The sequence below is a fragment of the Stenella coeruleoalba genome (assembly GCF_951394435.1).
Source record: "Stenella coeruleoalba genome assembly, chromosome: 2".
Classification (NCBI taxonomy): Eukaryota; Metazoa; Chordata; class Mammalia; order Artiodactyla; family Delphinidae; genus Stenella; species Stenella coeruleoalba.
In genome coordinates this window covers 12,715,184-12,740,993 of record NC_137147.1, presented here as the reverse complement: position 1 = coordinate 12,740,993, position 25,810 = coordinate 12,715,184, and the positions used below count along the sequence as shown (strand labels likewise).

Sequence of the window (25,810 nt, the reverse complement as noted above, 5' to 3'; positions counted from 1 at the left end):
AATAAAATACTTAGAAGTTAACTTGACCAAGGGGTCAAAAGACTTGGAGAATTAAAATTACAAAATATTGGGCTTCCCTGGTGGAGCAGTGGTTGAGAGTCTGCCTGCCGATGCAGGGGACACGGGTTCGTGCCCTGGTCCAGGAAGATCCCACATGCCGCAGAGCCGCTGTGCCCGTGAGCCATGGCCGCTGAGCCTGCGCATCTGGAGCCTGTTGCTCCGCGATGGGAGAGGCCACAACAATGAGAGGCCCGCGCCCCCCCCCCCCAAAAATTACAAAATATTATGAAAGAAATTTAAAAAGACACAAATAAATGGAAAGACACCCCATGCTCATGGACTAGAAGACAATATTGTTAAAACGTCCACACTACCCAAAGTGATCTAGAGAGTCAACATAATCCCTATCAAAATCCCAATAACCTTTTTGTACAAATAGAAAAAAAATCTTAAAATGCATATGGAATCTCAAAGGACCCTTAATAGCCAAAACAATCTTGAAAAAGAAGAACAAAGTTGGAGGTCTCACACTTCCTGATTTCAAAACGTATTACAAAACTACAGCAATCAGAACATTTTTGACTTAAATAAAGACAAACATACAGACCAATGGAACAGAGTAAAGAGCTCAGAAATAAATCTTTATGCACATGGTCAAATGATCTTTGACAAGGGTGCCAATGGGGAAAGGACAGGCTCTTCAACGAATGATGCTGAGAAAACTGAATATTCATACACACACAAAAATAAAGTTGGATCTTACCTTACCCCAAATACAAAAATTAACTCAAAGTGAACTGAAGATCTAAATGTAAAACCTAAAACTATAAAACTACTAGAAGAAAACATAGGGGGAAAGCTTCATGACGCTGGATTTGGCAGTGATTTCTTGGGTCTGACACCAAAAGCACAGCAACAAAAGCAAAAACAGACAAATGGGTCGACATTAAAATTTAAAACTTCCGGGCTTCCCTGGTGACGCAGTGGTTGAGAGTCCACCTGCCGATGCAGGGGACACGGGTTCGTGCCCCGGTCTGGGAAGATCCCACATGCCGTGGAGCGGCTAGGCCCGTGAGCCATGGCCACTGAGCCTGCGCGTCCAGAGCCTGTGCTCCGGGAGAGGCCACAACAGTGAGAAGCCCACGTAACGCAAAAAAAAAAAAAAAAAAAAAAAAAAATTAAAACTTCCTTGCATCAAAGGAAACAAGCAAAGTAAAAAGACAACCTACAGAATGGGAGAAAAAGTTTGCAAACCATATATCTGATAGGGGGTTAATATCCAGAATATATAAAGAACTCCTACAACTCAACAACAAAAAAGCAAATAAATTTGATTAAAAAATAGGCAAAGGACTTCAATACACATTCGTCCAAAGATGGTATACAAATGGCTAATAAGCATATAAAAAGATGACTCAACATCACTAGTCATTACAGAAATGCAAATTAAAACTATGAGATATCACTTCATGCTCATTAGGAGGGCCACAATCAAAAAAGCAGAAATAACAAGTATAGGTGAGGATGTGGAGAAATTGGAACACTTGTGCTCTGTTAATGGGAATGTAAAATGGTGCAGCTTCTATGGAAAACAGTATGAAGGTTCCTCAAAAAATTAAAAATAGAATTGTCACATGATCCAGCAATTCCACTTCTGGGCATATATGCAAAAGAATTGAAAGAATGACCTCAAAGAGATACTTGTACACTCACGTTCACTGCAGCATTATTCACAACAGCCAATAAGTAAAAGCAACTCAAGTGTCCATCAGTGGATGAATGGATAAACAAAATGTGGTACATACATACAATGAAATATTATTCAGTCTTATAAAAAGATGGAAATCCTGTCTCATGCCACAACATGGATAAACACTGAGGACATTATCCTAACTGAAGTAAGTAGTCACAAAAAGATAAATCCTGCATGATTCCACGTATATTAGGTATCTAAAATAGTCAAACTCATAGAAACAGAAAGAGGAATGGTGGTTGCCAGGGGCTAGGAGGAGGGGAAGATGGGGTGTTGTTGTTCAATGGGTACAGAGTTTAGTTTTGCAAGATGAAAAAGTTCTAGAGATCTGTTGCATAAAAAATGTGAATACAGTTAACACTACTGAACTGTACACTTAAAAATGATTAAGATGATAATTTTTACATTATGTGTATTTTGCCACAATTTAAAATTTTTTTAAAGATTCAAAGAATATAAATCTTAAGAGCGGTAAATTTGATTATATTAAAATGTCAAATCTGATAATGGCAAAAACACCATTAATCACATTAAAGACAAGTAAAAGATCTAAAAAAGAAATTCACAAAGTGCATAATTATCAAGGATGGGTAGCTGGAATATTTAAAGAACTCCAACAAACCAATAACATCAGAAAAAAATTGCAACACTGTGATAGAGAAAACAAGAAACCAATGTACCTCAGAAGCAGAATGGATAAATAAACTAGATAATTCATATAAAAGAATATTATAGAGCAGCAAAAATGAATGAAACAGATTCCTATTTATCAGCTTGAATAAATTTTAAAAATAAGTCAAATAAAAAACAATCTGCAATATAATATGCCATTTATGTACATTTTAGAAACACAAGCTAACAGTATATATTGTTTATGGATGTAATATATAAAGTAAGGATACTAAAACAAGATTAAATTCAATCCACCATCCACTCTTTGCCTGCACCTGTGCTGCTAAATGTGGTTTTAAGAAAACCATTTTTTCTATATTTGTGGCTGACAATATATCTATCCCCAGTCTCTCTCTTCTTAGGTTTAAATTGAGCCAATGCTCAATTTTCAGTCTGTGTCTTACTTGACCTAACAACAGTATTTGATATAGTTGATCATTTTTCATCCCTGAAACACTTCTTCACTTAGCTTCCGGGGACAACACACTTGCCTGTTTTCTTCCCAACCTCCTCATCCCTTTTTCTCAGTCTCCTTTGCTGGTTTATCTTCCTCTCTTGACTCTCTTAATGTTGGAATAACTAGAGTTTATACCTTTGTCGTTTTTTCTTTTCTATCTATACTTAACTCTGTTGGTATTCTCATTCATTTTCATGATTTTAAATACTACTTATATATTGGCAAATTCCAAATTCCTATCTCTAGATGAGACTTCTCTCCCAAATTCCACATTTATATATCCTACTGCCTATTAAACATCTCTGTATGTCTAACAGACATCTCAGACTCAACTGGTTCAACTGCACTCCTCCAGCCACCCAAAACCTCCCCATCGGCATATTAGTTGACAGCAACTTCATCCCTCCAGCTGTTCTGGCCCCAAACCTTGGAGCTACTGTTGATTCCTCTTGTTCTCTCACACCCTATATTCAAGCCATCAGGAAATTTCATTAGCGCTAATGTCAAAATATATCTAAAATCTGACTACGTCTTCCAACCTCCTCTGCTACCCCATGGTCTAAATCAATGCCATCTCTTGTTGCGGTTAATGCAACAGCTTCCTAACTGGTCTCCAAGTTTCCAGATTTGTCCCACTACAGGACCATCATGCTTGGCAAACAGAATCTTTTTAGATAACTCAGGCCTTGTCATCTTCTACGTAAAGCTCTCCAGTGGCTCCCGTTTCACACGGAGGACCCATAGTCCTTACAGTGGTCTCCCATGCCCTGCACGATCTGCACAGTCCTTCCTCCAGATGACCACCTCCACATCCTTCTTTCCCACTACTCTATCCTCACTCACTCTACACACCCACACTTACCTCCTTTTTGTTCACAAACAGCCCAGGCATATTCCCACCCGAGGGCCTCAACACTGGCTGATCCCTCGACCTAGAAATCTCTTTCCTGGATATTGATATGGCTCATGCTCTCTCCAAGTCTTGACTCAACTGTCACCTTCTTAGTGAAGCCTTTCCTGATCACCTGATTTAAAGGTCCAAGCTGCTCTCACCCTGCTACTTCCTATCTCTCTTTCCTCCTGTACTTGTCTTTGTGTCAATTACCATTATCTAACATAGTCCATACATATTTTACTTGTTTATTTGTTATTATCTGCCTAGGGGGGAAATTTTTGTCTATTTTGTTAATTGCTGGATTCCAACACCTAGATAGAACAGTGCCTGGATCACAGTAGATGTTCTCTCAATATTTGCTGAATGAATGGGAAAAAAACCACAAATTGTCCATAACTGTATATGTGAATAGTGGTGCACAGATTCTGCTATATCATTTGCTGTATTTTTATTACATTTGAAATATTGTATAATATAAAACATTTAAAAAGAAATTTGGAAAGTATAAACATTTATTAATCACATTTATGCAATGTTAGTATTCCAGGGTGTCTCTTGCTAAATTCCCCTTATGGGTTTGAAAGTCCCTGACACTTAGAAAATAGATTAAAATAATCTATTTATAGGTTTATATATTGTTTATAGATTAATATATCCTATATTAATATAGAATATGATGGCTAAATATTGTTTTCAAGTAAATTAAAAGTATATTTAACATAATTTGAACAAATGGAATCTACAGTAGAAGTTTCTCTGAAAAGAATCTCAATTCAAAAGTTGTCCCCACTAGCCCTGTGACATAATTTACATAAAACCTGCCCACTGAACTTGTGCACTCAGCCTGCCTTAAGATAAGAAATAGTATATGAATAAATCTTACCTGAGCCAATAATTTCTCCCATAAGAAAAGTTATAAAAGGATCTGTGAGGCGCCTGAGGACAAAGCCATCTCTGCCTCCCTCCCCCTCCTCCTGTCCAAGGGCAGGGGATCTGCTCTGATATCTGGTGGACAAAACCTTTACAAATGGCTAAAGCGTAGGTATTAGTAACTGAATATTGTGTAATATTGTTTGAGTAGAGGAAAAACAGGGGCCACAGAAGAACCCTCTGACTGGTTTCTAGGTCTCCTACTTTCCCAGCACTTCCATCTCAATATTTACCTTAAAATAACTAGAATTATCCCAGAGTCATGATTTTGGCAAATGACTGATAGGACTTACTGACAGACTTAACAGGCTCTTCAGGAGCACATGCAAATGAACAGAATCGTGAATAGATGTCAGTCACTACGGATCCATCAGGAAGGGAGATGGACGAAACTAAAAAGCTGCCTTAGACAGTTGGCTTGTCGGACTCCTCATGCAAACACACTCTTTATGGATCCTGAACCTCACCTAGGCATCTTGAGACATGCACACTGTAACAGCAGAATCCTTAAAAACTAGGCATTTATTAGACAAAGATGTAATTTAAAACTTTCCTACAAATAAGAAAATTATGGGAGAATAACTTAAGATTCTCATTTGTATGTTTTAATTTTACTCATAGTCATCTGAAATCTGAATAGTACCTCTTCCAGTGGAAACTGATATTTACATTGTGCTTTACACTTTAAAAAAGTACTTTCATGAGCATTAACTCATTGCATCCATATGAAAATTATATAAATTCGATATGACAAATATTATTTTACAGATGAAGAAACCAAGACTGAGAGGGGTTAATGACTAAGTGACTTGCCCAGTGTCACACAGCCAGGAAGTGGAGAACCGAAAAAGATCCTCTAACTTCAATATGTGTTCTTTCCACTACACTAAAATGCCTCTTCTATGTTCAAAGAATTAATTAATGAATAACATTATCTGAACGGAGCAAAGATTGCATTTTTCTATTTTCTGGAAAGAAAAATGCACAGGCCTTTTCCTTTTAAGTACAGCTACCATGTCAGTGAGTTATAATTAACTTAGCTACCTCTGTTTTAAATGTTGGGATGTTATTTTTCTTCTACTTTTATTTATCTACCTGAGGATTCATGTTAATAACCTGTTGTGAATTTTTTCAAATGCTCAATGTTAAATTATGAAAACACAGAATACATATACTATAGTTAAGTATAGGGTAATTAATAACACATGAATGTATCACTTTGACATTATTTTCTTATAAACAAGAACAGATGCCCTTTTTAGAAAAATGCCTTTAAAGTCTTCAATGTTAAAACCATATATCCAATACCTAGCAGACTGACTCACAGTAAGAACTCAACAAATGTTTGCTGAACTGTATTCTCAAAAAACCTTATGAAAAACATATATCAGTGTGCAGATATTTAGAAATGTCTTCTTTTATTCTCAGAATTACAAGGGATTTGTGAAATTATGTGGTTAAGAAAAGAACATATCAGTAAAAGTATCAAATTTGTATAGTGCTCATTATCATATAAAAGATTGTTAAGGTTTCTAAAATAAATCAATTTTATCCAGTATACAATTTAGTTTAGCAAATTACAATCTAGAAATAATTATATGAGGTAATGATGAATACTTCTAAAATCTAGGCTCATGAGGGCAAGGAATTTGTTTCTTTCACCACCATATTTCTAGGGTCTAGTACAATACCTGGCACATAGTAGGTACTCAATAAACATTTGCTGAATTATTAACAAATATACAGAGAGATGAGTAGTACACCATGAGTAGAAACTTCAAACATGTCTAAAAAGTAATTCCTGAAAATTAAATAGAAATATTTCTCAGATCAAATGAGAGCAGAATTTGTAATACACAAAACTGTGATAACCTGAAAAAGCAGATTTGGGTGGGGGAATATTAATTCAGGTTTGGAAATGCTGGGCTTGTGTGATGTATGAGAGAGTCAAGGGGAGACACACTCGGGGCATGTCTGGGTCTGGAGCCCAGAGGAGCGGTCAGGGTTGGCCAAGTATATTTGGGAATCACCAGCGTACAGGGAGAGAGTGCAAGCATAAAAAGAGTAGAGTACCTAGGACTGAACTGTGAGGAACCCTCAGGTAGAAGAGAAAGAGCCCGCAAAAGACAGCGAGAGAGAGAAGGAAAGGCAGGGGAGCACGGCGTCACGGAAGCCAGGGTGAGACGCAATTTCCAGTTCAACACCACTAGGTAGTCAAGTAAGGTGAGGGCTCAAAAATACCTAAAATAGGGACTTCCCTGGTGGCGCAGTGGTTAGGAATGCCCCTGCCAATGCAGGCGACACGGGTTCGAGCCCTGGTCCGGGGGGATCCCACATGCCACGGAGCAACTAAGCCCGCGCGGAGCAACTAAGCCCGTGCGCCACAACTACTGAGGCTGTGCATCACAACTACTGAGCCCACGTGCCACAGCTACTGAAGCTGGCGCACGTAGAGCCTGTGCTCCGCAACAAGAGAGGCCACCGTGGTGAGAAGCCCACACACCACAACAAAGAGTAGCCCCCGCTCGCCATACTAGAGGGAGCCCGCGTGCAGCAACAAAGACCCAACACAGCCAAAAATAAATAAAATTAAAAAACCTAAAATGGAGGTCAATAGTGGCCTTGGCAAGAACAGGTTCAGTCAGTTGGTAGGAGGTGCAAGCCACACTGGAGTAGATTAAGGGGTGAGTGACCTGTGGGTAATAGACTGCACAGACAAATACTGACAAAGGAGAACATAGGACAACAACTAGAAGGGAATAGGGGATTCTGAGATTGTTTGCTGTTCATCAGTCAGTCCATTCATCCACTCATCTCTCCATTTTTAAACACTTAAGATGGGAGAGACTAGGCTTGCTTAAATGGTGACAGAAAGCGTCCAAGCAGAAGAAGAAGAGGTAGAAAAGAAGAGGGGTAAGTTACAGATAGAGGTAGAGATGTATAATCTCCCTATATAAACTGGAAACCAGGGAGGAAACTCCTCAAAGTGAAGTTTAAGCTGAAAACGAAGGAGGTAGCGTAGGAATAGACAAAAAAGAAGCTCATTCCAAGAAATGATATAAGTCAGGCTGACATGGGAAACCAAAAAAGAATGCTAGCTAATCAAAACAGAAATTGTTGGATGGGAATATTTTTGAGGTGCAATAGGTCTAGGCAGGGACACTTGCTAAGCGGATGCCAGGTGGAATAAGGGGGGAGCAAAGGACCATTAGATCAAGTTTTAGGGGACTCAGAAAAGGAGAGTCCCTACTTGAGCCCTAAGAGTTAAACCTGAAGCCTAGCAAGCCAGTATGTCCTCTTCAGCTAAGAGGAAGAATGAGCTGGTAGTCTGAGGGGAGAAGACAGATGAAACTGTAAGGCTTAATAACACATGACTATAACACATAATTACATGAAATGCAGCTAGGTTGCGTTGTGAATAAGGGAATCTATAAATTACTTCTCCACTTCAGATTGAATCCCATTGTTTCATTTTTGCACCTAAATAACCAATTGCTCCAAAACTGTGGCATCCGACAAGAATTCCCCTCATTCCCTTGAGGAATAGCTGTTGAATTGACCAGCAGAAAACACAAGTCTCTCTTGTGAGAAGTGACGCAGCTGATTCAGTAACCCAGCAGTTCTGACCAATTTGTATTACTGTATTAAAACCCAACAATTCTGATCACGTTTGATTTTTGTTTACCTCTTGCTTTGGTTTCAAACATTTTGCTCTTCCTCAGTGCCAAAGTCTGTTTCTGCCTACTGCCAAATGATGAGCCACACATGTCCAGAAATACAGGATTCACGAACTGATTCTTTCATTGTAGTATCACCAGAACCTAGCCTAATGTCCAGCAGATAGAAGTCTCTCAACAAATACTGATGAAGTGAATGAGTAAATGTACGTGCGGCTCCACGGGGAGAGAAAAAAGTGATCACCAACTCTCTCTATGCAGGGGGAGTCCTCCATCTTTACATGCCAAGGGTCCTTTGACTGTCTGTTGAAGCCGATAGACCCCTTCTCAGAATAACGTTTTTACATATATTGTAGGACAGAGCAAACTAATGATATTGAAATACAATGAAATCAAAATATCAAGAGAAATTGTGACATCATCACAAATGTGCTTCTCCGGCATAGGCTGGGCTTGCTAAGCCGCAGGCATCACTGCAGGGAGATCTGGCTGGGCCAGTTCACTGGCAAAACCACTAGCCGACAGCATCTGTAGATTTCTTTCTCAGTTCTCAGAGAGGAATCCTCCCAGGTCTTGTCTAGGAAGCCACCGTTCTCAGAAGGAAGGGGCAGCAAGAGGCCATGGCAGTTCCACAATGTAGTGTGGCAATCTTCACGCCACCCCCTAGCTTTGACGGTGTCCTCTCCCTCAACCGTGCCCCTTGTCCCTGAATCCACAGTTCTGTCTATTTAACCTTGTCAGCTTTCCATGAGGGTCAGAAAGGCAAGGTTTCCTACGGGGATAGTGTATATCTGAGATCTGGGGGGTACCTGTTTCTTATATAGACTTCCAACTAATCCTCTTGTGTCCTGCACTCTTGCTTTGAGCGATGCCTGGTGCCCCCAATTCCTGAGCCTTTCTGGGGGTCAGCGGTGCAAATTAGCCTGCTTTGGCGATTCTCATGTTACTGGCTTAGGATTCAGCTCTTTCAGGAGTGTTACATCGGTTACAACTAGTATTTCTGCTGTCCATCTTCCAGAATCTGGTTGCTGTTTTCCTCTCTCCCTTTTGAGTATATGCCTATTTTACGCCTTTACTTATACTTGTAGTAGGGTTTAGTGAGGAAACAACCATCAACATATTTCAGCTGTCACATTTTTCAAGTTGCCACTAAAATTTTTAACAAAGTTTGAAAAATCAAACTTTGAAGAAAAATCCTCAAAAATTCATCTCATCTTTTTCATAACTATGATTTTTCTATCAAAGATAATCAACATATTGTTAAACCCTCAGGTTCATGAAGGCAGAGACCGTTTCCCTTTTGTCACTGTATTATCCAATATCTAGCATAGTAGAAGTGGTCAATAAATATTTATTGATAAGTGATTGAATACAGATATGAGAAAAAATTGGGATCCTTTGTTTTCATAATTTTAGTACTTATCTAACTCACCTAGGACTGCTTTGGCAATATTCTAAAAAGCCAACAATCAGAAATAGATACACCTAATTTGGAACCCAAATTACGGTAAAGAAGTCCTTTATTACAAAAATTTAACTGTGATTCTGTATACTATAACAGTAATTTCTTGGATAGAAAGGAACTGGCATTCAAATTACTTAGTTGTCTTGAAAAACTAGCAGTGTAAAAATGTACTTTTTATTACAACTGCTACATAAATAGTATCTAATTACAACTAATAAATGTACAATTTTAAATGTTATTAAATAAATCTTTAACAATAAACAAATTTTAATCAATGCTGAAAACGCAAAGTCCTTCATATTTAAAATCTGTACATTAGCTATTACATTTTAGTTTGTATGGGCAAAAAAACAGCAAGTTTATTAAAAAATTAGGTCTAGTAGATCCTTGCTATTCTTGTCAAGTGAGTTCAAAGAGCCATCATGACATGTCCTACCTTGTAATTATAATGTAAACTGTATGTGCTTTGTTTTGTAATTCTTTACTGGCTATTATCTAAGCCACGATTTTCCTAAAAGGCCCAAAGCGTTATTTTAAAATTTCAGTTATATTTTATGGAGAAAGTTAAATGCATAATTTTGTTTTGTTTTTAACTGGGGAACTCTGTTATATCCGTAAAAGGATTACTGGAATTCTAGCAGGATGGTTCCATGGTAATTTTAAACTAAAAACTTTACAGTTATCCATGTCAAGATATTCCTCTGGGCAAACTTGTACAAAAATCCATAATCTGTTTAGTACTATCCCATTAAACGCTCATTCTATAGCTCATTTTTCATCATTGTTTACATTCTGTTTTACTAACTTCAAATTAAAATATAATACTCACTTCATCAGCCACAAACTCCTTACTCAGACCAAAATCTGTCAGCACCACATGGCCATTAGAATCAAGTAGAATATTCTCAAGCTTAATGTCACGGTATATAATCCCCAACTGTAAAAACAAACAAATATGCATATTAAAATAACAATTTCCAAAAAATGAATTAGAAAAGTCTTTCTTATCTACCTTAAAAACAAACCAAAAAAAGGCATTCTCCTGCTCAGGGTGCTATGACGGCTCTTAGTCACAGGTCGGGGCAAATCTAAATTCCTCCATCTCAGGGTTTATCTGCTGGGTTCCCTCTGCAACCATGTCTTCATGCTCCATATAATGAGGGTACATTCCTGTCGGACTAGCTTCTGTTGGGTCTACTTTGACTACTGCTTCTTCCTGGGTCACTGTTCTTGATGGATTTCATCCTCACTCCAGATGATCTTCAGGTGCTTTCTTAGCCAATTCATGTCCATCACCTGTAATGGCTTCAGAAGGCTTTCCTGAGTAACCACTTCCCACACTGGTCATTTCTTTGTTTTTATTCCTATAGCATCTATATTTACATCGTACTTACATAAAAGTAATTGATATTTTCTAGGTACTTCCTGTTCTTCTTGATATAACCATATCCAAACTCTGTTTTTTCACTTTTTATGCATTTACCTAGTATCTAGCACAGTGTCATATGTCAAACAGGTAATTAATAAAGGCTTGTTGAATAATACACTCCTAAACATGAAGACTGAAGATCACAGGTTAATTTTAGTTGATCTTTAGTTCTAAATAAGCAATGTAAATCAATTAGATATTTAAATATCCTTCTATTTTGTTTTGTATGTAAGTTTTATAGTAAAACACTTCAGCTCTATGACATAAATGAATCTACCCAAGTTATATAAGAAGTACTTGATATGCATGAATTCCACGTTCCATGTTATGTCAGCCCGAATTAAATGTTTTTAAACTTAGAAACACTGCTTTCCTCAACACTAAGTATATGAAAAATAAGATTCTTGATGCTTTCTTAAAATTGAAACAAAAAATTACACAAGGAAAAACACTAGGCAATTTTCTTCCAAGAACCTCAGTGGGTTTTTTTTTCATATTTTAAAACATTATTATATATTGTAAATGCACAGTCCGTTAGACATTTGACTTGAAGCCTTACAAGCACCTAACAACCAGTATGACTTTTTTTTTAACAACCTCTTTGGAAAAGATTTTTGGAATAAGTCATTTACTACCTGCTTTACCTCATCACTTCCAAGTAAACTCCCCGTTTTTGTCTCTTCCTGAGAAACTCAGTGTTAGTAGCTATATCAAGATTATCATTATTAGCTTTGTGTTATATCTCTTTGTATTTATCTTTTTAGGTAGTCAGATTAAGAGAAATTTAGCTAAGATCTAATCTGCGATATATTTCCCTTTATATCAATTACATTTATATCTTGTTCTCATCATGTTCTCTACCTCTGTGTTTCTGATTACCCTGTTTTAATAATAATGAATGTTCATGAATTTTCAGTTTTCATGAATTAACAGTTTTCATACTAACCAAAAACTGAATTTACTAGCTTACCTGTCAGAGCTTTGTATTTTGTTTGTGTTTACTCTGGTGTTTATGGTGATTTCCACCATCGTTTTTATATTATAAAAATTACATCTGATTCCCCTAAGCATAAAACAAAGCTTTTCAGCCTATTCCCTGGCCCAATTTGGCTCGTGTATAAAAATGTCCTAACTACTTTATACCCCACAAAAATAACCATAGGCATAAAGTTCATCCCCACACCACCAATTCTATCAGAAGGAATACAGATGCCTGTTCCTATCACTTCAGTTCAGCTCCCACCTTACACTCCCCTTCCTTTCACTCCATGGCACTGCAGCCCTGCGCCCCAGAGCCTTCTCTGCTTCCCTCCTGTTCTTAGACGTTTCTTCATTCACTCTCCTTAGAATTCCTCTTCTGAACCCTGTCTCCCTCTACCTGCCCAGTTGTGTTCCTGTTCTGGGCTAGATCTACCCATTTCTTGATGCCTTCCTTCTTATATCTTCTCATCATCTTTTCTCACAGCCTCTCCCACCCGTTACCACCATCCTGCAATTCTCATCTCCCTGCCCCTTTGAAAATGTCATCCTTTTTCCTTCATTTCTCTCCATTCTTTTTTATGCTCCATAATCAGCACTTCCATCTTTTTTTAATCTGTAATCTAGTGTAGCATCTGAATATATAACGAAGAAAAACAGCAGCTTTATGATGTACCTATATCATCTGAATTTAGCAACTCGAGTCATCCTCCTATGGTCTCACACAACTTTGATAAGAATTATTCTAGTACTTTCTATTTCTTGGAAATACACACAAGCCTAGTCTACATAATGACTGTTTGCTTCTACAGTAATGCTTCCTCATTAAAAAAATATTTTTAGTCAAAATTTCTTGGATCAAGATTAATAGTATCTGAAGTAATATTTTTTAAAAGTTTAAACCGATTTTATAGAGTTCAAACAGCATCACATACATATATGAATTCCACTGAAAAAGTTGAGTAACTGAGTTCATGCCACATGAAGGCAACGGAGCAGGAGGGAGGGAGGGGGAGCAAGAGAGGACCTTAGGGGTGAACCAAATGGAAAAGAAAGCGAGAGTGGGAGAGGGGGATAGCTGGGTAGCATAGGTAAGTGCTTCTTTCAAATATTCCAAGCTAATTGGGAAACATACTCCGAAGATGCACAGGCAGAGTTTGCAGTGGAGTAAGTCACAATTAAGGAAATACATATTATGACTTGTGGGTTCATCTTAAAGGTTATTTTAAGAATGAAAATCCTTTATTCTAATGATACTTTGTAATAAGCATCAGAATTTTTCATGAACAAAACCAAAAAAATGCTCAGGTTCTACCTTTTTAATCTGCAACCCAGAAACTATAAAAGGAAATTAGACTTTTACAAAGGGAACAATGAAATTGAAAAAATTGGTAATGGTCTATGAGTGTGCTTCCACAATCTCCACCAAGACAGTGACATGTAAACGCATTAGCTCTTTTAGCTCCATCATTACCTCAGTTACTAGATTTTTACAAAAAGGAAATCCCAAAGGTTAAGCATCTCTTACCTTGTGGAGATGTTCGAGGGCAAGCACGATCTCTCCAACATAGATCTGCACCTCATGCTCTGTGAAACGCTCTCTTTGAGAAAGATGAGTAAAAAGTTCTCCACCATTTATATAATCTAAAAATGAAATATATTTTTTCTGTCTTTGACTTGTATACATAAACTAAAGGAAATATTTCCTTTTAACCACTTTGGATTAACCATAAGGCATTGATTTTAATACATTATTTTTGTACAATTCTTAGTATATAGTTTCATATAGAATATATTACTAAATTCATATAAATACAGTTCCATAAGTTAATGACTACCCTAAACCACAATCAAATGAATTTGCATAGAGTATTACTCTTAAAACTATTACATGAAATCTGCATATTTTAAAATAATTTTCCCAAATCCAGCATATCAGAAACCTCTGCCATGACCATACACTTCTTAACTTGCTGTAAAGTACCAAAACATCAACCACCATAATAACTAAAAAATGAAAACAACAAAACAAAACTCCCAGCCTTTCCTTTGTAGTAGTGGCCGGTCACTATTTTTAAGCAGATTCCCTATTTTCCAGAATTTTCTATGGAGAGCCCTTCTAAAAATGTCTATTAGGCAGCAGGTAGCCTTCATATGGTTCCACAGAACTCGAAAGTAGAAGTAGCACAACAGGGCTGAACCAAAACACCTGAAACTAAATGATTCCCATTTGCCTTTCAATTTGCCCATTTTATCCCAAGAGGAATAATGAAATAAGAGAGAAAAAAGCTACAGTGAGACATAAATTAGGAGCTGAATAAGCCACAACTGTGTTCATAATAGGCTCTAAGACATTTATCGATAAACTGATAATAGTTTCATCAGAAACTAACCATTACTATCTTACACAACATTTGTGTGTGAGAAACAATGTACACCTAGAAAACAGTCACAGCTATAGATTAAAGCTTTTCTCCTAAAAAAAATCTGAAAAGCATGTATCCCAAGTATATTCATTTGTCAAATTTACCGCAATTTGATAAAAGACCAAAGCAAAATCTTCATTAACTCACAAATTTTTATCTTGACCGTTTTTCAAATTCCAAACAGCTGATGCAACAGAATGAAAGAACTCTAAAAGCTGGTTGTTTTGCAAAGTATTTTGCAAAGCACATGCCAGCAAAAAGCACGGCCCTTTTAAGACTTTCGTATTTTGCCAAGGGTTTTAATTATATCTTAACACAAAGCTAATTATTAAAAAGGTGTAAAGGAACACAGCATTCCTGCAAACTAACAGTGAATTTTTTCTACCTTTAAGTAGTCACTTATTTAAATCTAATACTGATGTTTATGCATATGGTTTCCATAGTTAGTCATGGTACAGAAATAGGCATTCAGAGGTCAGTTGACCAACTGACAAACTCCTACACACCCTTGAATGTCCTACTTAATGATCTCATTTTCAATAACCACTCCAGCAGAGTTGATCACTTCCTTTTATGTTACCCCCTGTGTTTATTAAAAACTTATACCACTGCAATTATATTGCTGCACTGAAAATGTCTATTTGCATACTTCCTTTCTCTGCTAAACTCTGAGCTTTTTAAAGTCATGATCAATCTATTCATCTTTAAAAAAAAAAATCACTCTGAAACTCAAAGGCAAGTGAGTTGTAAAAAAAAAAAATAACCCAATGTACTCCTGTCTTTGAGGCAACTTGATATAATCCAAAGAACCTGGGCTTTATAATCAATAAACCTGAGCTAGACAATGGCTCCACTGTGTCCTGTCTTGAGCAAATAAAGTCTCTCTCAGTGTTAGTTCTTTATCTATAAAATGGAAATCAGAACTACTATAGATTATTGTTTCTTGAAACATAGAAAGTGTTTTGTTTGCATTTACTGGGGAGACTAAGAAAAATTAACTACAAACCTAAGAAGACAAACCTAAAACAACATCGTCACCTGCTTCCTACTTGTACAATAGACCAACAGCCCAAGGTGCAGACTTGACATTCATAAAATAAACATGCTTTATTTGTAGGTACAGGGTTGCACACTTTATAAGCTGAACAGCCAACTCTATCCAGTGGTCCAAGCTGTCAACATTGGTAAGGTAGATATATAGGCTGCCAAAGGACTGTAACAGCAGGAGCTGCGATACCTGGAGTGGTGTTACAGGGTAAGTTCTATCAATAGCAGGGATATGAGGTTAGTGGGAATCTCTGTAAGATAAGTACCTAGAACCCTCACTTGTTATAATTCTAGTTGTTTTGTTTGGTATGTAGTGGTATCTCGTTATGGTTTTAATTTGCATTTTCCTGAATAATAATGGTATTTAGTATCTTTCTGTGCCTTATTGGACATTTCTGTATCTTCTTTTGTGAAACGTCTATTAAGGGTTTTTTCTTTTTTGCCCCTTTTGGTTTTTTCCTCACAATATAATTCACATACCATGAAATTCACCAATTTGAAGTGTAAAATTCAATGGTTTTTAGTATATTCAGAGTTGTGCAGCCATCACCACATTCAATTTTAAAATATTTTCACACACTCCCCCCGCAGAAATCCCAATTTATGTTTCTCCTTTAGTTGCTTGTGCTTTTTTTTTTAAATTTATTTATTTATTCATTTATTTATATTTTGGCTGAGTTGGGTCTTCGTCTGTGCGCAGGCTTTCTCTAGTTGCGGTGAGCGGGGGCTACTCTTCATTGCGGTGCACGGGCTTCTCATTGTGGTGGCTTCTCTTGTTGCGGAACACAGGCTCTAAGTGTGCAGGCTTCAGTACTTGTGGCTCGTGGGCTCTAGAGCACAGGCTCAGTAGTTGTGGCGCACGGGCTTAGCTGCGCGCGGCATGTGGGATCTTGCCAGACCAGGGCTTGAACCCGTGTCCCCTGCATTGGCAGGCAGATTCTTAACCACTGCGCCACCAGGGAAGCCCAGTTGCTTGTGCTTTTGATGTCACATTTAAGAAATTACTGCCAAAACCAAGTTCACAAAAATTTACCCCTATGTTTTCTTCTAAGAAATTTATAGGTTTAGTTCTTACTTTTCATCTTTGATCCATTTTGAGTTAAGTTTTGTGTATGTTTTGAGTTATGGGCCCGATTTCCTACTTTTGCATATGGTTATCCAGCTGTTCCAGCACCATTAGTTAAAAAGACTGTTCTTTCCTCATTGGCACCCTTGTCAAAAAATCAATTGACAGTAAATGTAAGGGTTTATTTCTGGACTCTCAATTCTAATCTATTATCTATATGTCTATCTTTATTCCAGTGCCACACTTCTTGATTATTGTAGCTTTGTAGTAAGTTTTAAAAGTGTGAGTCTTCCAACTTAATTCTTCCTTTTCAAAATTGTTTTAGCTATTCTAAAGTTCCTTGAGTTTTCCATACAATTTTAGGATGACTTTGTCAATTTCCATAAAAAATAAGCTGGGATTTTGAGAGAGGTCTGTTAAATCTATAGATCAATTTGGGGAGTATTGCCATCTTAGTAATATAAAGACTTTCAATCCATAAACATAGAATCTTTTACCATCATGAAGTATCCATTTTTATCTCTAGTATACGTTTTTGTTAAGTATATTTTGTCTGATATTAGTATAGCCGCTCCTGCTTTCTTGTGGTTGCCGTTTGCATGATTTATCTTTTCCTATCCTTTTTCTTTTTAACCTGTTTGTACCTTTGAATATACAGTGTATCTCCTGTAAACAGTATATAGTTGAATCTTTCCCCCGTCTGACAATCTCTGTCTTTTGATTGTACTGATTAATCCATTCACATTTAATGTTATTATTGATATAGTTGGACTTATGTCTTGCTATTTTACTTCTTTGTTTTCTACATATTTCCTATCTTTATTTGTTCCTCTATTCCTCCTTACTTCTTTCTTTTTCATTAAGTAAATATTTTCTAGTGTAACATTTTAATTTCTTTAATGAATTTCACTTTTTTTAGTTATTTTCTTAGTGGTTGCTCTATGGCTTACCATACACACATTATCACAGTTTCAGATTTATACCAACTTAATTCCAGTGATATATAGAAACATTTCTCCTACATAGCTCTATTCTTTCTTCCTCCCTTTTGAGCTATTATTGTTATACATAGTATAACTATGTTAACAAATCCAACAACACATTATAATTATTACCTTATATAGATTTATGTCTTTCAAAGAGGCTGAAAGAAAAGAGAGCAAGTACATATTTAGAGTTTGTCATATTAGCCTTCCTATTTACCATTTTTGGTTCTCTTTATTTTTTCTTGTGGCCCCTGGAGCGGGAGAGCACAGAGGTTTCTGGCCGTTGTAAGGATTTCAGATTTTACTCTGAATGAAATAAGAAGCCTCTGGAAGATTGAGTACAACAGTGGTATGATAAGACTTCCATTTTAACAGGATCAATGACTCTGGCTGCTGTGTTAACTTTCAAGAGGGAAAGTAGGGAGATCACTTGCAGTAAACAAGGAGAGATGATGGAGCCTAGGAGAAAGGTGACAGCTTGGTGGTGGTAAGGACCCAGCCCTACCTGAGCACATGAAGAGATGGAATTGGTGTTACCTGAGATGGGGAAGGCTGCAGGAAGGACAAATCTGGAAGGGATGATCCAGAGTTCACCTTTGGAAACGAGGAATGCACAGTGTCTAACAAATAGTAAAAGCTCAATAAATGGTAGTTATCATCATCATCATCACCATCTTGAATTATTATTCTAAGACTGTTAAAAGGTAAAAAAGAGCCCTCTGGAAATCTTTTAGGAAAAGGAAGATAAATTTCTTAAGGCCAGTTAGATCATTAAGAGGAGGTTGCATATAAATTCCTTGAAATTATGCACAATTTTCTCAAGTATATGTAAGCATGTGTGCATTCTACTGACAAGAGAGGGTCCACAGCTTTTATCAGATTTTCCAAGGAGTTACAAGCCAAAAAAGTTTTCAGAACATCACTCAAAAGACAGCATTAAAAATCTGAATGGAAAAGTGCCTATGAAGTTTATTTACAAACAAACCAATGAATGCGGACTGCCAGCACATGGGAAACATCTGAGAGTAGCATCTTACAGCTCGCCAGCACCATTAACTTCATCATCACAGCGTACGCACCCAGCACCATTTCTCCTGAGCATTTAGATCGCTTCTCCCTGACTTCCGGCCTTGCTTGGCATAGCTGTCCTGGAGCTTACTGTATTTAGAGCTGGACTAGTGAGGTTCAGAGCTTTAAAAAGTGAAATGGAACATGAAGTTTTCATTGTTAACAAAATCTCTGCCTACTGAGGATGTGCTGGAACTGCATTTCTGGTCTCTTTACACCTCTGTATTTATCCAGAGAGCTAGCAACTCTGTTAGGGGACAGTTAGGGCTTGGCCTTGAAACTAAAAACAACTTAGCCAGGCAGTGACATAACAAATAAAACAAAATTTAGAAAAGACTACAGGGATATTATTCAATTTGAGTTGAATTATTGATATAAAATTTTTACTCTCTTGAAAGAGAACACTGGAATCAAGAATGCAGGCAGATTCCGGGATAGAGTTAGCAGTGGCACGAATATGGTCAAAGACATCAGTGAAAACCCAGATCATTACTAACATCTGAGAGGAAGAGTCTTCTCAGTTTTATAACTCATGGAACATCCACTTTCCCCTACCCCCCATCCCACCCCTTTCCCACTGGGCATAAATTACATTTCTCCATAAAAAAGACTTATTTAAAAGTTCAGATGGAATAAAGCACGTGAGTGGAAACTGTCTACTACGAGAATTATTTAAGATCTACTCTGCCTGGTGGGCCTTGGTCCATGCCAACTCATCTACCCTGAATACTTTCCTGTCAAAATTATGGATTCATTAGAATTCTAGAAATTAGATTTCTCAGGTTTTTGTCAATTTCTTTCTCAACAAACTGCAAGCGTGAGGGTTTTTTTTTAAGCCAGTGCCAACGGCTTTTATTCTCTTCATGATAAGAAACAGCATGAGAATATCCAGTTTTTACTGATATTCCTGAGGCTTTTTGCCTCTGTGGACATACAACGAAAATGGACTAAGTGGTGTTGGCTCAGTTTACACTCCTGGCTACCGCCGTTTGTGTAGAAGCAGCATCTTAGTAACCCAGGTTAGTCACGGTAAGTGGGAAAGGGCTCCTGGCAGATAAGAACTAAGCGATGTAAAATAAAACAGGGTTTTGGCTGCCTTCCTTTAAAATCTGTATTTCATCACAGCTCACTGCTTTTAAGACTAGACAAAGAAATAACAACTAGAGATATTGGGCACTTTCTATGTGCCTGTTCTATTTGGATATGATAACAAATTTGATCCTCATAAACAATGCTACGAAGTTGGTGCTATTAAAATAATAGTATAATCCCCAGAGAAAACAGGTAATCTCTAGAAAACAGTGAAACCCAGAGAGGTTAAAAAAATTATCCAGAGTTGCGTATCTGTTAAGTGAGAGAATAAGGATTATGAACATGGGCAGTCTGACTCTAAAACAGTGATTTTTTAAAATGCTATATAGGTTGCCCTTTTTCCCCTCCTGGTATGGTTTTTACTATCATTTATCAGGAGCAGCCCCACTGGGCAACTGGTATTGCTAGTTACTGTCAGAAAAACTGTCTTAAAATCAACTATCCTGACCTTCAAATATCTGAAAGGCTTAGAGCCAATAATTCTATATATTTGGTCATAAAGTTTCTCTTTTTTACATGCTTTTCTTAATCAAGTTTTGGAGGGCTCATCAGAATGTCACAGTACTCAGGAGACATTCCTAGGGGGCTGTACTAAGATTTCTTTTTAATGTCCACAGTAAACAATGGGTCTCCATCTTTTTTGAGAATGTGCTAACCTAAGATTATTGCTGACATATTTCTGACAGAGAACTTAAGAAAGTCAATTTATATCTTGTAGGAGAGGGCCCAGGGCTGTTTTCTCCAAAAAAGTACTTGGCCTTGCCCTGCAGTTCTCATCTTAACCCACCTCCTGTTAAAGCAGATGGCTCTGAATTTGACCACAAAGAGCTACATTCTAGGTTCTTGCCAGAGAGTAGAACCTCAAATTGCCTGCAGTCCAAATCTCATCATATGTTCAGTTGTGAGAAATAATACATACAGGACAATAAATGTCATCTTTACACCTTTCTCATTATTTACTATAATGACTTCAGACAAAGCTACAAACTTGGATAACACTGTTTTGGAAAAATTATACTCTAATCTTGTTCCATAGGCTTACATGATAAGGGATAGTGGTATAAAACTTGGAATTATAGCCTTAGTCAAGGAAGGCTGGTGAAAATTGTCCATTGTATCTGGGCCCTATTTAAAAAGCTTTTCCTAGATCATAATACCTTACCTATGGGTTTTTTTTTAATATCTTGATACAATTTCAAACATACAAAAAGTATTCGCAAGAACAGCACAAGTAATTCCCATATAACCAGTATGCAAATTCACCAATTGTTTATATTTTGCTTCATTGGCTTAGTATTCTCTGTGTAATTCCCCTGAGCCAACTGAGAAAAAGTTGGAGACATCAAGCTCCTATGTCTTTCAGTGTGCAAATACTAAAAAACGAATGCCCTTTCATACAACCACAGTACAATTATCAATATCAGAAACTTTATGATAAAAATACTATTATCTAATCTATACTCTCTATTCAAAGTTTGTCATTTGCCCCACTAATGCTTTTTGTAGCTACTCTCCCCCAGCCAAGGATCTGGTTTATGATCACATATGCATCGGATATCATGGCTGTTTAGACTCTGACCCTAAGTCACAACATACGTACATATTAATTTTATTAACTGCTGCCAATGTTTACAGGTACCTTCCTCCAAAAGGTCATGTATATTCCCCACTAACAGTGAATGGATGCCTTAGAAAAAGTTCTCACCAACTCTTGATATTATCATTATCTTTAATTTCTACCAATTTGATAGGCATTTCAAATTGGACACAGAAATTTTGAAGATGCAGAAGAAAGAAGCGGGGGAGAAAATCTGAGAGTTTGCAGCAGCCGGAGAGATTTGATAGACTTTCAGTGGCAGTAGGACAAGTGGGCACCTCAGACAGGGAAGACGACGCTGATAAGGCTGCAGGGCTGAGAAGTTGTAAGAGGTTAGCAAAAGTCACATGCCACTCAGGAGAGAGGGGTAAAATGTCTGCTAACCTCTGTGAAATTCTGTTGAGACTATCAGCATGAATTTCAGACCAGACCCAGCTGACACATTTTGGAGACATATGAGAAAAGCTTAGAAAGCTGGTACTGGAAAAAAAGTTTAGAGAGTAATCAAAGCAACTGCCATGTCAGGCGAGAAGGAAGGTTAACAGGGCAAGTGGTTCTCGTGTGCCAGACCAGGCAGATGCCAGGCCAGTAAAGAGGCACGTGGAACCCAAAGATGGTGCGGGGAAAGGGGCAGGAAAGACTCGAGGGAAGGCAGGGTCAATGAGGATTGAAGAACAGGCCCAGGGAGTGTGAGAAAGGAGAAAAAGAGAAGATCACGGTCAAAGAAGAAAGTTGATTAGAGGTCTTAGACGTGTGACTGGTTTTAGTGACAAGGCCCAATGTGTGGCTAGGCTTATGAATGGCTACAGTGAAGTAAAGGTTAAAACATCACAAGTCAAGGTGGCTTGACATGGTGTTGGCATGGTTATCAATACAGCTGCTAAAATTGTGGAAGGGGATGGAGGGAAACTGGACGAAAGGGAAGCTAGGCCTGAATAAGTCACTGGAAAAGGCAAGCACGTGTCCCAGGAGTCAGTTAAGTACAGGATTGAGGTTAGGGAGTTGGAAAAAAGTGCCTTCACAAATGAAGCTCTGATGGGAAATGACTTTTAAATGATGTTTAACTACCATTACTTTGTTGAGCACAAGAGTAGGATGGAGCAACGGGACCTATCCAGCAGCCCCTCTGTAAAAGGGCTGCTGGGTAAGTGCCATCCTCCAAGGACAGGAGGTTTTACTTAAGATGAATAAGGCACACTCGGTTAAGATTTAGGGTGCTTGTGCACACGGGGTTATCCACCGAGCACAATGGAAGGGGTTAGAAGAGGAAGATAAGGGAAAGAATGAGGTTTAAGCAGGGGAAGAATAATTTTAAAATTCCTAAAGACATTTTTTAAAAAAACCTCCAAAGCTTCTAAAATAGTAGACACAAAGTTCAGCTTTATAGAGAGTGTAGTCCACAAATAGATTCATACTTCTCTAATGACATGTTTTACCTTTTAGTCTAAAAGCTCATTGAAATGTATGCTGTCAGAAAACAAAGTTGAAATCTGGCACCGATGAGGCAGATGAAAGTCCCAGAGCAATTTTCTCTCCGCCAGGTACAGGGTCTGACACTAGCAAATACAAAGTATCCACTAATATCAGTTGCATGAATTGAATAAACATGCGATACTCTGCCTACTGGCTGCTGCAGCCATATAGGAGATTTTTCATCTCAAGTTTATTAACAGTAAAAGTAGAAAGAAATAGTTAAATATTATAATAGCTAAAAACTGCAATTCAGATAGACCAATGGGCAGCAAAAAAGAAGGGGAAAAGGAAAAGGAAACGGGTAATAACATAGCAAGAACACATTTCCTGATGAACATATCTCTTAAATTCTGATCTCTTCCCCTCTTAGAAACGTTTGGAATAAGTCTTAAGATTCATTCTGTTCATAACTGAAGAAGAGAAGGGGACCATCAATAGTACACCTTTGTGACAATAATTATAAATAAACAAGTGAATAAATATGATATGCTCTCAGGAGCTGTGAGGCACATTTCATCAATGTGACTCTTACGAAAAAACATTTATCAACTTAAAATTATGCTGAGACTTATTTACAGTCCATACAATGGAATACCTCATATGAGGCTTGTATAGACTACTGGTTCCTTGATTAAACTAAAAGGAACTTCCTATATGAAAAAGATTATATCTCAATTCATTTGTAGTTGCTAAATGATCTTCTTTATATGTAGAATGGCTTATACTCTATATCCATAAAATAGGAATATAAATAATTCCGACTCACACATAAGATTGTCATGGTGATTAAATGAGCTATTCAGAGTTAAACTTGGGCCAAACATACAGTAAGCCTTTATCTAAAACTGATTATTGATTACTGTTATTATTTACAGACATCAGTTACAATTTATAGAACTGAAAAATAATGACATGTTTAATTATAATGGTTTTAAAATAAAATTCAAACTTATGGTGTCCTGACTTACCTATTCTCTCAATGTAAGCATAATTTCGACGGTTATAAATGTTTAATATATATTTCTACAGTACTACAGGGTCTAATTAGTTTTAGTCGGTATTAAGCAAAAGAGAAATTTTCTTAAATAACTGATATTTTAGTGCAATCCTCATATGTTAAAATTGCAGAGATATCTGGGTTTTATTCAAATGCAAATAAATTGCTTTTAAAGATTTTTATGTGACAGTAGTTGGAGTGCCAGATGAAGCACTCTGATGTTGTGTTTCTAAGAAGCATAAAAATAACACAGAAATCACACAAATAATGTGAAAATTCAAAGTCACAAAATCTCTCCCACTTTAAAACACGACCATCCTCCCTAAATCCCGTATGTCCCATCTTCTCTTCTCTTCTTCCTTTCACGGCAAAAGTTCTTTAAAGAGTGCTCTACATGTCTGATCTGACTCTCCTTACTTACTCTCCGTTCACTTCCTATTGCTGCTGTAACAAATTACTACAGATTTGGTGGCTTAAAACAAGACAAGTTTATTATTTTATGTTGTAGATTAGAAGTCTGGTGTGGGTGTCACTGGGCCAAAATCAAGGTGTCAGCAGAGCTGCACTTATTCTGGAAGTTTTAGGGGAAAGTCTGTTTCCTGCCTTTTCCAGCTTCAAGAGGCTGCCCACATTCCTTGGCTCATGGCCTCTTCCTGCATCTTCTAAGCCAGCAGTGGCAGCTGAGTCACTTCCCACACTGCATCACTCTAACCTCTTCTGTAGGCATATCTCCATCTGACTCTCCTCTTCTGCCTTCCTCTTCCACTTTTATGGGCCCCCCCAGGGAATCCAGGATGATCTCCCTATTTTAAGGCCAGCTGACTAACAACTTTAATTCTATCTGCAACTTTAATTCCCTTAATTTGTTTGTCATGTAACCCAACATGCTCACAAGTCCTGAGGATGAGAATGTCAGCATCCTTGGGTGGCTGTTAGTCTGCCTACCACAGCCTCTATTCACTCCTAAACACAGGGCTGTTCCACTTCCACCCCCATAACACCAGTATAGTCTAAGGTTTTAAAACAACCTCATGTTACTAAAGTAAATGGATACTTTGCAGTCCTCATGTTTCTTGACTTTTCAGCTGCACTTTGCAAACCAAGAGAAAGAATATTTCAGGAAGAGCACAGCACAAGAATCATCCCTGTGGGTCCAGCCCAAAGTGAGTCTCCCCCAGTGGTTGTGTTAAAGCCACTTAATTTGAGGTCGTTTATTATGCAGAAAAGGCTAATGGATACACTAGTAACTTGTAGATCATGCTTGTAACCAAGTGACTTACTCAAGATCACACAGTTATTAATTGATGAAGCTGGAATTTAAATCCAAGTTCATTTGACTCTCAAATCTAAAGGCCCTGCGTGGCCGCCTTTACTACACTATATTCATATTTACCTTCCTGTCTTTAGGCTATCACAGATGCTGGGTGAAGCCTTGTGTCTGCAATGTTCATCCGTATCCCCCCCTGTTGCTCCTCTAACTTCTATTTTTCCTCTTAAGTTACACTTCAAATGTCACTTCTCTGGACGGTCTTCCCTAATAACCCAGAATAGACTTAGGTCTTTTCACTAGTAACCTCTGCATTTCCTTCCAACTACTTACTTCAAGGGTTATTCCTTAATTGTGTACTAATTTGTTTAATGTCTGTTCCCCTTTTAGATTATAAGGCCCGGAGGACAAGAATCTTGTCTAGGTTGTTTGCTACTCTTATCCAAGCACCTGGCACATAGTAAACAGGCAAGAATTTGTAGCATGAATGAAGAGTTCTACAACTGACAATATCTTGATGCAGTTCACTTGTTGT

The 25,810-nt window shown here is 37.6% G+C and overlaps 1 protein-coding gene across 3 annotated transcripts in view; it reads right to left on the bottom strand.

Annotated features, from left to right (window-relative positions):
• The window catches only part of RPS6KA5 (ribosomal protein S6 kinase A5), a 182,015-nt gene that overhangs the window by 60,314 nt on the left and 95,891 nt on the right, over window positions 1-25,810 (bottom strand). For 2 of the 3 annotated variants that reach the window (XM_079915030.1, XM_079915031.1), the window contains 2 exons: window positions 13,785-13,900; window positions 10,679-10,786 (listed from right to left, as the gene is read on the bottom strand). In XM_079915030.1, the coding sequence (XP_079771156.1) occupies window positions 10,679-10,786; window positions 13,785-13,900 (224 nt within the window). Of the gene's footprint in view, window positions 1-10,678; window positions 10,787-13,784; window positions 13,901-25,810 lie in introns of those variants that run through there. The other variant, XM_079915032.1, reaches the window with a different exon arrangement.